The sequence below is a fragment of the Erithacus rubecula genome (genome assembly GCF_903797595.1).
Source record: "Erithacus rubecula genome assembly, chromosome: 2".
NCBI classification, from domain to species: domain Eukaryota; kingdom Metazoa; phylum Chordata; class Aves; order Passeriformes; family Muscicapidae; genus Erithacus; species Erithacus rubecula.
The window spans coordinates 22572850-22585493 of record NC_136685.1 but is presented as its reverse complement, the minus strand read 5'-3'; the positions used below and the strand labels follow the sequence as shown (position 1 = coordinate 22585493).

General features: G+C 36.0%; 1 protein-coding gene across 2 annotated transcripts in view; it reads right to left on the bottom strand.

Annotated features, from left to right (window-relative positions):
* Positions 1–3256: 3256 nt before the first annotated feature.
* Positions 3257–12644, bottom strand: part of FBXO9 (F-box protein 9) — a gene marked incomplete at its 5' end in the record, with an annotated part of 18910 nt that continues 9522 nt past the window's right edge. For both annotated transcript variants that reach the window (XM_079298360.1, XM_079298361.1), the window contains 8 exons: positions 3257–4636; positions 5675–5829; positions 6539–6632; positions 7325–7420; positions 8376–8466; positions 8735–8853; positions 9373–9487; positions 10682–10812. In XM_079298360.1, coding sequence (XP_079154486.1) covers positions 4528–4636; positions 5675–5829; positions 6539–6632; positions 7325–7420; positions 8376–8466; positions 8735–8853; positions 9373–9487; positions 10682–10812 — 910 coding nt within the window. In that variant the 3' untranslated portion in view covers positions 3257–4527. The remainder of the gene's footprint in view (positions 4637–5674; positions 5830–6538; positions 6633–7324; positions 7421–8375; positions 8467–8734; positions 8854–9372; positions 9488–10681; positions 10813–12644) is intronic.

The following is a 12644-nucleotide window of genomic DNA, read 5'->3' as shown; positions in this document are numbered from 1 at the left end:
TTAGCCCTGGCTAGGGGCCACCAACCTTGCCCCAGCAAACTGAGACCAAAATGTTGAGAGCAGGGCAGGGACTGAAATGATGACCCCTGCTTTGGGAATGTACACTCTCCAAGTGGCACTTCTTTTCAGTGCATCATGCTTCATCACGTAGTTTTTCATATTGGCTGCCTCAGATCCCATTAGGAAGCCATTATTCTGTGATTCAAATAATTAAAATCCCTTCTAAGAGAACTGGCCTTTCTGTTTATTCCCATTCAGTTGTGTTATTGTGAATGTCTTCCTAGTGCAGAAACATCAGGACATGAATACTTGCCTGGCCAAATGTAATGATTGCTTAGTCCATTTCCTCTATTTTTCCTAAAATGTTCTCAAACTTTAAATAAGTTTTAGGGGAAAATAAATATACTTAGTTTATGAAGTACAAAGGAATGCTTCACACTGTGGCAAGCCACCTCATGGCACAACAGCAACAGTGTGCACCACCCTGGGAAACACAGGGAGTTGCATCCAAAAGCTCTTGTTTACTACTAAGCTGCAACAATCTGCAAGGCAAGCACGATCTCAGGAATAAAATAAAATTTAAAAAGGGGACAAAAATCAAGCAGGCAAATTCAATTGCCAAAAAAAGAAAAAAAAAAAAAGGTTGCAAAGTAAATCTGGCAGATTTGTTTAAGCAACTTCAGCAATCTCTTACCCTCATGGTAGTAGAATTAATTAATTTACTTAGTTTGTAATTTAGTATGGAAATGTAGGGGTTATGGTGCTTGTATGTAGGGGAAATTAATTCCTTCAGAAATAAAATGTGTGGAAAAAAATGTCTACTCATCTTGGCCTTTCACATTAAAGAAGTATTTAATTTGGCAGGATTTAATAGTGTTACTTTCCTTACCTCTGCATCATATCCAGCTGTTTCTCATAGAGCATTCTGAAGCTAAATTAATAAACATGTTTCAAGTATCTTCAAAAGATGTCCAAAAACCTGCAGTTGCCAAGGAAGGGTGCCAATCCCAAAGATGCAGGAATGTTGTCTTCAGATGCAGTCATGTCCCATGATTTTTTTTCTATTCATACTCTTAATGTATCTTCCATAAAGTTGCTCTATACTGTGAAGTTAACATGTGTCTTTTACTGCCTTGAATGATAGGTACACACCAGCACGGTGCACCTTTCAAGTGGGCTACATTACCAGAGCTGAAAGCAGTTCTAGCTAGAAGAGAATGCCACTTATATATCCTCAGAAGTTCCATTCAGTAACAGAGACTTGTTTCTCTTCCCAATCCTTTGTTTCAGTCAGTATTATATAGGACTTCTGGTTTTAACTGTTATTTTAAGGACTCAGGAACTAGACTCTGGACAGGCCAGAGGCAAGGCAAAGGTATTATTTGTTCCTTTGAAGCAAACAATTATGCATGTCATTTTAATAAGCAAGCTGCTAGTCTTAGCATAAAGGAAAAACCTGGAATCCAGACCAAGCAATAATCAAATGGAAATCTTTGATTCTCTGCAGGTGTTAGTAATACTAAGTAGCATAGGTAACAGTAATTTCTGAAATCAAAATTTCACAGATGTACAGCAGCTTTTATGTTTCTCTCATATTGGACCATAGAAAAAATGGTGATGCACCTCAGTACTTCAGCCATTTTAAAGCAAACTAAAATTTCCAAATACCCTGACACACATTCCAAGGGAATTCTTTTGAATTAAAAAAGAAGAAAAAAAGCAAACAGAACAGATTCTATTGTTCTCTTCCATTAAAGAACCTCATGTAAACAGCACATGTTTTTTATATCCTGACCAGCTTGGCTCAGGGCTATCAAGTGATTCAGGAGCTAAACGAGCAGCTGGACAATTTCTACTGGCTGGTCCCTTGCTCAGGGCACTGAATTACAAGGTCTCTTTACAAAAAAAGGTTTAACTGATGCTAATCTCCAATCAGTGAGACAAATCAGTGTAACATCTGAGCATCTTCTCCATACGAAACTCTGCACTCTGCTGTCTTTAATTCAATGTATACAAGAGATCTACAGCTCCAAGAATGATGTTTCTGTCACCTTTTGCAGCCTCCCTTCAGTTTTTATAAGTGAAATTGTCTCAACTCCTTCAGTAAACTCGTGGGAAAAAGAACTGTATAGGTGCACACCTTATTCTTTTAGTCAAGTTACTAATGCAATTAGTAAAGGGCAATTTCACAGAAGTAAACTAGTTATACCAACTAATGTCATTATATGATAATTACAAGGACAATGAATCTAAATTATAGAAACACAGAGCCTCTAGTAATTTGAGCCTTGGACTACTGGAAAACACTATACAGAATGAAGGAAAAGCAACTAGTCACCAATTCTTTGCTGAAACGGGTGCTATTTTAATAGCTGCACATGAACAAACAGTAATAGTATCTGCTCATTCATCATTTCAAAACATAAAACTAGCTTGACTCTTAAATCACTTAATGCAAGCATATTCATCATACCTCAGTCTTATATATAGAAGGTTCACATAATTTTTTTGGTCAAGGAGTATTTCCTTTAATCTCAAAATAATCATTGCTTGAGAGTTCTATTGAATCAACATCTCTATTTGTAATGAGCTGTCTTTTCCTTACACCCAGAATAATATATAGCCAAAGCAAGGAAAAACAAAAGGTCAGAAGAAGCAAGTAAGTCTTGGTATGAATAAAGCTCTGAGTAAAAAGGCTCCTCTATTACATCCAACTTGCTTACTGGACAAGACTGCACCTAAACTAATAATCACTATCATAATCTGACTCTTGTGGCAAAACTTAAGACACTTCTCAGCAGGCAGAATCAGATCTCTACCTTTCACCCTCAACAAAATGTGTAGGTAATGAACAGATTCTCCTCTTTACAACCTTTGCAGTATTTCAAAACACGAAGCTGATATTCTAAGCAGTTGCTTTTCCTTTGAGCAATGAGAACACAATAGACTCCTTATTAAACATTCTGTTGCATGAAGTAATAGTGAAACTGCAGTCTAAGGGCACAGACCAAATAGGAAGAGCCTTATGACAGTAGCTAGGAATGTCATCAACTTTCAGATACACACATCCTCATTGATAATGCATGTACCTGAAAACTTCTCTACTTTTCTCAGATATCCTGTAAGTAGTATAATAAGAAGTCATTAAGAGGTTAATTCTACCTGTCAATCTTGCCTGGAATGTAGTTTATGCATGGTAACTCATAACTAATCAGGAAAATAAGGATTTATTGGGAAAATAAGAAATTGCAAGGGATTGCATGTTCAAAATCATGATTTATTGATGTATTTTTTTAATCATGTAGCTCCTTGCAAAGATACAGTTTATAAATTATAAAACAAGTATAGTTCTTTCCACAGCTTTCACATTTTAGTCCTCAAGTCCAGGTCAGTATTTTGAAACAAGATGGTCAAAGGTAAATTATGCAAAATGGATTAAAAAAAAAACAAACTACACTAAAAGCTTCAGTTCTTCCAGGATCCAAGACAGACACATAATAAGCAGCATTACAATGTCTGCACTACACCCCCAAGTGATATATGCAGGAGAAGCAGCATACAGTACCTGCACCAGACCTCAAGGAACACTTCATGATTAGCAGTACACAGCACCTGAACATCTACAGCAGCCTCAAAACTTATTGCAGTCAAACAAATGCTCAAAGGGTTTACAGCACGGGTGGCAAGGGCAGATGAGGGGTTGTAGCACATTACAGTCATGTCCAAGTGAGCCCTACTTACCTGTGTATTCACACCAGGCCAGTGCACAAGCAGTGCACACCAGCACTTCACCCCTGCACTGGGACACTCCTGCAAACTCATCCTACAGCACAAGGGAACAATTCAGTGCCTGTATCCCTCTCCCCTCCACGCACATCCAGTGGAAAAGGCAGGCTCCACTGAACTTTTACAAGATCAAATTACACTGATGACCAACTGACACCACTGCATTGGTGGGGATGTACCACTGCAGTTAAATTTTCTATTTTGTGCTTGCTTGCACTTGACTTTTTCCTTAAGGTTGATGTCAACTAAATGCCAGATCTTAAAGGCAAACAAAGTAAGTTAAATTTAAAGAAAACATTTATTTGAAGTTCTTTTAAATCACACAGTTTAACAGATGACAACTTTCTCCCTTTTCACATTTCAAGTCTTCACCAGAGACCACAAACACTGTCCCATGGACAGTGAGATTTTCCTATTGATTCCTTTTGAATGAATCGGTGTCTACGCAGATAAAGATTCACATTTTAAGCAAACTGATTTAAAAATATTTTTTAAAAAAACTCAACACAACAAAACATATAACTTTGTTATCAAATTCTTATCACAAATAAAAGGTGTTTAACACTCATAAGCTTGATCTCAAAACAAAATCCCAGTCATTCACAATCAAATAGAACATACTGCCTTCAAAAAATTTCCCAGAATTTTAAAATGCTCCAAATATATACACATTTATAACTTAAGTGCTTATTAGCTACAACTTTTTACTCATGCAAAAGTTGTGAGAAGAGAAGGTGTTTCTTAGAGTGGCTTTTCTGAATATGCAGTAAAACTCTTCACTCGTGCAAAGAACAAAGGGGTGTACATTTTGTCAATGTCAAAAGTAGTAACAGCTGTCTCACCAGTCGATCTGCAAAGAACATTGTAAAAGTTAAATTAGCACAAGTTGCTGTTTGAGTCCCTCATGCAATCATGTTCCATAGTACAGCGTGTGCATCAAGCTACAGCTGGAATAAAGTGTCTTTTGTAATGCTTTGTTCTGAAAGCATTTGAGTATTAGCTGAATCACTATACAGAATCCACTTCTTCATTCATACCTAGAAAATCACTTTGCCTTTCCACTCTCATTATGAGCTCCAAGGCCTGAGCAGTACAGAAACTTCACACTGAAAAGAATGTCTGTGATATAAATTAGGTATGACATTAGCTTTCATATAAACAATTTGTCTGTTTATAGAATTTACCTATACTTCCAACTCCCAGTAGTTTATTTCCTGCATTTTATATTCTCACAGCTCAATAGCTGAGCTATATTCCTATAAAAACACTGAATATTAAGAACACTGGAAGACAAGGCCTAAATCCACCCTAACTGCCAACATCAAACATCTGGAAAGCCAACTTGCCAGCAATTTGAAGTGTCAGGAGCAAGAACAGAGGTAATGGCTCCTACCTGGTTAGTGATCAGAACAGTTGATCACATGTCCATATTCTGCACTGCTAAATTGTATAGTTAGTAACATTAGAGTTCTCACATGACAAGTACAGACATCTTTAGTCTGCACATCCAGTTGAAAATATATAAATCTTAAAGGAAACACACTTTCCACACCCCCTCACTAGCACCACATTAAGTCATTCAACCCTGATTCAGTTCTGAAATCAAATACTCAGCATAAATCCTTTAAAAACCTAAAATAGTAGAGTTATACTACTTAGGAAACTTCCTATTATCATAAAACAGGTTACTAAAATCTTGGGATTTCTTTACATAGAAGTTCATTATGGTATTTCAAATCAGGACCAGTTATTGTTTTCATGACATTTTGTTAAAGTCACCTATGTCTCAGACTCTTTACATTTTCTGTACTTAGTACTGGTCAAATTAATGTCATCTTTAATTCCACAGTTAAGTATTCTTCTTTGCTTTTGTTCTCCATTTACTCACCTGCAAGTGATGTGACAAGAATGATGTATCCACACAAGTTTGTTGAACCTCTGGCGCCCACTGGAGCATAACTGCAGTCCTACATGGAAACTGTGATCTGTTTCTTGAGCAGGAACTCGGCGGAAATACCTGTATTTGTGGTAATCAACTGGTTTCTGTACAGAGAAATAAGAAGTTTCATGACTTACAAAGAACACATTGTGCAACTATTTACCCCAAGTAACTGGGAGACAGATAGGTAAAACTCATACTTGAAAACAAGTACTACTGTTCCTTCAAAATATATAAGTATGTATGTTAATGATGGAAGAAGTTTTCACAGAAAGCAAAAGAAGCATGCAGAACACCACCCCACTGTGCATACTCACTCTAACACTTCTTACTCTTCACAAGTTTCTCCTGACTAGCACTTTGGTAATCAGAAGAATTTGTAAATAAGTTGATCAAATTGTTCAGAGTTAATTAATAAATACTGCTTATCTAGTTTTACTAAACAATGTGGAACATAACTGTACACAGTCAAATCTATTCTCAGAAAATGACCTGTTCATTCTTCTTTCTTGTTAATAATGTTGACACCTAATAGCACCATAAATGGAAATTAAGCCTAATTCTCCCCTAAGGGGGAGAACAACTGTTTAAATTTGAACCAGATATTTATTTGTCTTAATAAATGATCACAGATTTGGGGACAAATGTAAGAGACATCACCATGGTTATTTATTTATACTTTATTTTTAAACTGTTTAAAAATTACATTAATTTATTAATCTTTTCGTGTAAGCAAATCTTTGGGTCTCTTAAAACATTGTCTGAGTAAAATCTTGTTGATCTATTTCTCCTCTATTCTATTTTTCTACCTACCTCTTCCTTTTTCTTCATTATTACAGCAAATACTTTGGTTTGATTGTCTGTTTCCTGGGATAAGCGATAATGGCCAAGCAAGATTGCATCCGTTCTGGGAAGGTAAAAAGGAGGATAATGTCAAAGACATAAAATTATTCTGTGTCTCAAAAGTGTGATGTTCTTATAATACAAATATCAGTAATGAAACAAAGACTGACTACACAGCATAATGATATAAACTATTTCTTATTTCCATTCAATAAAGGCTCATTGATGATATTAAATGGGGAAAACATTTTGTAAAGTGCTTCTAATTTTCCCAAACAGGACAGTAAAGGTTAGTTAGTTGGTTCTATCTAGCCTACTGATAAATGTTTACAGATTTCTGGTGAACAGCTCAAACCTGTTTAGAAGTTGCAAACAATTTTCTATGCTTTTATGTCCAAACATCAAACATATCTCACTGAAATCTTCACTTTCCTTCACTTATGGAAGTGTGAGAAGGCAGTCAGTAAAAATAGTATCTTCAAAAGGACTGTTCCATTTACTTGACTTAAAATTTTTTAATCACATAAGCAACAAAGAAAATCTAATTAAAATATCAGGACCCTAAAATGAAAGATATCTTTACATAAAGATCAATTTTTTTTGTAGTTCTTAGGAGAGAATTATAAATATCTACAACACAATATAAATATCATTGTTTTGCTAAGCCAGGTTATAGAATCTGAGACAAAAGTAAATAGAAATTGCTAGGTAAAAGCAAAATAAAAACTGTAGATCCAAATACTTTATTTCAATAACCTTGTGTTTTTAGTCCGTAAGCGAGGAACTATAGATTGAGGATCTTCAGGAGTTGTTAGCATCATAACTTGACCATCTGGAAAGAATCTCAAATACCTGCAAAAACATAATTATACAATGCAAACCTAGAAAATGTATACTTTTCCTGTTTCTTTGCTTTTGAAATCACAGGAAGTTACCCAGAAGGGTTCGGAACTTAACTGGTAGTAGCATTTGAAAACACACATAACAGAAAAAAAGAGATCAGAAATCAAAAGAGAGTTATAAATATTGAAAGAGGAAGTTATGAAGAGTTTTGTCACCTCTGTCAAAGCAAGGTGGCTACCCGGGGATCAAAACTGACCTTAAGTTTCTCCATTCCTATCTACTGAGATCAATGCAACAAAATCTCAATTACAATATCAGTACAGAATTAAAGATGTCACATGGACATTTTCAGGTTCTGGAATCTGACTGATTTTTACAGTACTCAAGTACTGTGCTAATGTTTGAGACTATAGCAATAGCCATCAGGTTCAAAGGCTTCTATGAATAGCTTGCAGCCTCAGAAGGGACAGCAGAATGAAACAATAAATCTGGGAGAAACAAGATGAACGACAAAAAAAAGGCTGAGGAAACAAATGGCAAAGCATTTACAGCTAGATGAGAAAGCCCAGCCTCTTGATTTTTACAAATGATTACACATACCCTAAATGACTGATCTTGTATAATCATGTATTCTCTTTGCTGAATTGTGTCATGTGCTCTATCAGACATATAAAGCAAAAGTTGTTTAGGGAAAGAAATCAGTAGATAAGTACTAATTGTTGTAAGTATTCACGCCTTTGCCACATGACATGATTTAAGTGAGGATGAAACATGTTTCTAAGCTCATTTCTAATTATCATAATAAATCCTGTTTCTAAAACCTATTCTCAAAAAATACACATTGCTTTACACACCGTAGCAGTCCCATTCAGTTTTACAAACTTATTATTGTTTGTGGTAGCCAGGGGTGGATTTAAAGAACTTAAGAGAAACATTTCACTCACTCATTGTACTACAGCTCTACCTGTAATATTCCACTTGGTGCCATGCTCTATAGAAACCATCAAGAGACTGTTCTCCTTGGCGTATGTATTTTGTCTTGCTGACATACACACCTACCAAAAAGAAAGATATGTGAAAAAAAAACTAAAAACATAAAATACTTATGATGAAAAGCCAATAATCTAAAACTTTTGAGTACGGTTGTGTTACTTAAATACATGCAAGTTTTTATTTTCATCCCTTGCACCTTCCCCTTCTCTTTGCAGATATTTTACAGATTGAAATGCACAAACAAATTCAGATCAGGTCTAACAACAAGGTCATGAACATCAAACCCACCTGACTGTTTATCTCACAACTATTTCCAAAATCACAGCTTACCATCAAATCGAACGCGAGGCCTTTCCAAAAACATGTCCCTCCAAGAAGCATACGGAACAAGCTTATTGCAGCTCCTGCCCCAGATTTTCAAACAGACTTGATGCCAGATTTCAGGATCTCTAGTGAAAATGAGAAAAAGCAAACCCCATAACTTCCCTACAAACATTGTTTAGCTTTCACATATCAAAGTAACATTCTCTTACTTAGTTTGGCTGCAACTAAAAAAGTCTTTCTTGAACAAAAATAACTCATAATTTAAAACTCTTGACTAATTTACTTAATTCTGGAGTATTTGAAAGCCTTTTCCTCTTCCCAGTGAAACTGAAGAACAGAGTGTCATTTTCATCCAAGTACAGAACCACAACACTGCAGCATCCTGGCACTTCTCTGTGTGGCTGTATGAGGATGACAACATAACAGACCATAATTTGGAGACTTAATTTGCAAACAAGGTAGAGCAAGTAATAATGCTAGATTTTTATTATGGTAAAGTAATCTAGCTCACCTACTATTTAGTAGTGTATTCAAATACTGATTAGCACTTTGAGGAGCTTAACATGAAAATGTCCATGGGAAGGAAAAGCAGGACATAATTAGTGCAAAGAGAAGTTTCCCTCTAGGTAAATTATCTACAATACCTGGCACAAATGTAAAATCCTCGACAAACAAGAGATAATTGCTCCAATGATCTTAGATCCAAGTCACTTGAAACCACCCATCGGAAAATGTACATCAGTACTTCCATAGGCAACGCTAAAAAGAAAAGAAATCCCTGTCAGATGCAACCAGCAAATCAACAGGTTATTTATAATTTCAGGTTTGGCTTTTCACTTTCTATTAAAAAAAAATCCTGCTTTTCACATTGTAGCCCAATGCCAGAGAACAAAAAAAAAATTAACTTAAAAGGTCACTATAGATTAGATGTGATGTCCATAAAGGACCTTTTTCAGCCTATTAACTTCTGAAGGAGATATGACTTTTTACAACTTTTCATTCTGCTATGAGAAAGTCAGTAAAAAATATATTGTAACACTGGCTGGAAAGCAGAATATAAATCTAGAAAGAGACCAATATTGCTGCTGAATGGACACATCTCCTGAGATCATTCTAGACTAATCTCTGCAACATCTTGTCTTTACTGGCCAAAAAAAGAAAATACATTTTTCTCAAGAGTACAATGCACCAGTTATTAAAATAAAGCATTTTTTAAATCCCTGTTTTCTTTATGTTTTGGTTTGCTTTGCTTATTTTATTTTCTTTTCTTGACCATAACAAAGGAAATCAGGCCAAGATTTCAAAGTGCAACTGGTAATTTAGGATGCAGAACAAAGGCATCTGTTTTTAAGAGAAATCATAGCTCATATACACTCTGCACAATTTAGATCTCATTAGGAAATCTCAGGATAACTGTCCTAGAACTGAAGCACTGGAAGTCATTAACCTTCAAAAGACTTTCTAGCTTTGTTATATAGTCTTTCTGACCTTGAAAGCACACATGTTGCAAAAATCTCACACAGAATCAGATAAAATAAAAGAAATGTAAAGATGCATAGTCTACAAAACAATTGTCTCTTACTCACACTTAAAAACCATAATAATAATTGTATTTCAGAAGAACAGGAAGGAAAAATGGAATACACTTACTTCAGCAAGTCCATTCCTAGAAGTTGCTACTTTTAAGTATGCCTCTGATCCTGAAAATTCTACTCAGAAATACTACATGGAAAAAGTTTATGTGATAAAGACAAGATCTTGCATGAGAACAGGATTTGTTTACTTAGTTGATAATTTTTTTCTCCTTTGTATGTAACTACAGAAGTAAATAAAGAGATAATGCATGCACTTCTTCAAAGCTGGCTTTTCAATGAAGGAGACAAATGTTTTAATAAAGTGAAGCATCTATATAAATTCTGCCTCTCAAATCTTACAGTGTATCTTAATTCTTACCTGAGATGTGGGTCTGGCTGACATAAACTTCAGGCTGACAAAGTTTGACTGAAGATTCCTGAAGAGTTAACTGCTGCTGGAAATCTGTCAGGAGATCTGCCATTTTGTCATCCTCTTTGCTATCCTCAACACTAGAAAAGGGACAATGCCAACACTTTAATATTGAACAAAACATTCCAACAGATGTCCTCACTTTGGCATCAATCCACTGCCTTCCTCTCATTCAATGGAGCTGTTTCCTGTACATTTTTAAAGCAATCTCATTTCATCATACAATAAAACAACTACTGAAATATGATCAAGGTCATTAAGATACTGCTGGAATGCAAAGTTTTTTTCACTAAATTCCCATCCCAGTTTTTTTTTATTTGATAGTTTTTTATTGAAGTCACTGAAAAATTTATTGACCTCACAAAACAACAAACCCCATCTTTAACTTTGTCTAAGGTATGCCATATCTTAGAAATAAAATGTTGCTAATGAAAAGTTGTATTTTGCAATCTCTCTCATGATGTAAGAGATTGGAAACAATTCAGGATTACTTTTCATGCCTGTGTAATTCACTAAAGAGTGATCCTTGGTGGGTTTATTCAACAGTAATGAAGGAAAAGTTGGTAGCAATTCTGTAAATAGGCAGAAATAATACATTTCAGGAGCCAGAACAAGATAGCAGAACAGAAACAATAAGCTTGCTACTTATCGGAAAATTTGAAGGATTATTAAGTGGTAAAATAACATTACCATATTAAAAAAATAAAGTTATCTAAATTTAAGTCTTTTGTCATAGTATGATCTTCTAATAGTTTCCTGCTTGCTTGCCCCAAATGACCATAAACAACACAAAACTCCTGGAGCACATCACAAAACACTTTCTTTCCCCTGACTTGGTATATGAGCTAATTAAGAAACATTCTAGTCACTTTTTAATACTGTTCAGTTCTACTCTAAACAAGCTAATAGAATGAGCTGAGAATATAAGCAAGCAACTAGTAGACCTACCAATGGATTTTGAAGTATAAAAATTATGTTTGGCCCTGTCCTAACTAAGATTACAGTAAGATGTTGCACTGAACATACCTTCCTTTATTTTGGTGAGTATGATGGTCAGTTTCAGTACCTATCGGCCAAATTGTAAACTGTTTTTTTCAAATCTAATTGTGTAATTTGTTTTTTCTTATCAAGACTGTATGAAACACCTACAACAGTAATTCAGAAAGCACAAACACCACAACTAAAATCTCTCCAAAATAACACATCTCTATCAACACTACTTTTCAACAGTAGAGTAACAATTGAGACTACTGGTTGTTTTTCTGTCACTGACACAAAGTGCTGGGAACAATACAGCAACATTTAAAAACACACATAAAAATCCATAGAACTGTAGAATCATTTAGGTTGGAAAAGACCTCTAAGATCATCAAGCCCAACCATTAACCCAGCACTAAACCATGTCCCTAACTGTCACATGTACACATCTTTTAAATATCTCCAGGCACAGTGACTCAATCTCTTCTCTGGGCACCCAGTTCAAGGGCTTGACAACCCCTTCTGTGAAGATTTTTTCCTAATATTCACTCTAAAGCACACTCTGAGGCCATTTCTTCTTGTCCTGTCATTTGTTATTTGGGAGAAGAGACCAACACCTACCTCAATACATCCTCCTTTCAGGTGATTGTAGAAAACAGGAAGATCTTCCCTGAGCCTCCTTTTCTCCAGGCTAAGCACCCCCAGCTCCCTCAGCTGCTCCTCACAGCACTGGTGCTCCAGACCCTTCCCCAGCTCCCCTGCCCTTCCCTGGGCTCTCTGCAGCCCCTCAGTGTCTTTCTCACAGTGAGGGGCCAGAGCTGGACACAGCACTCGAGGTGTGGCCTCAGCAGTGCTGAGCACAGGGGACAATCCCTGCCCTGCTCCTGCTGGCCACACCATTGCTGACACAGGCCAGGTGCCACTGCCCTTCCTG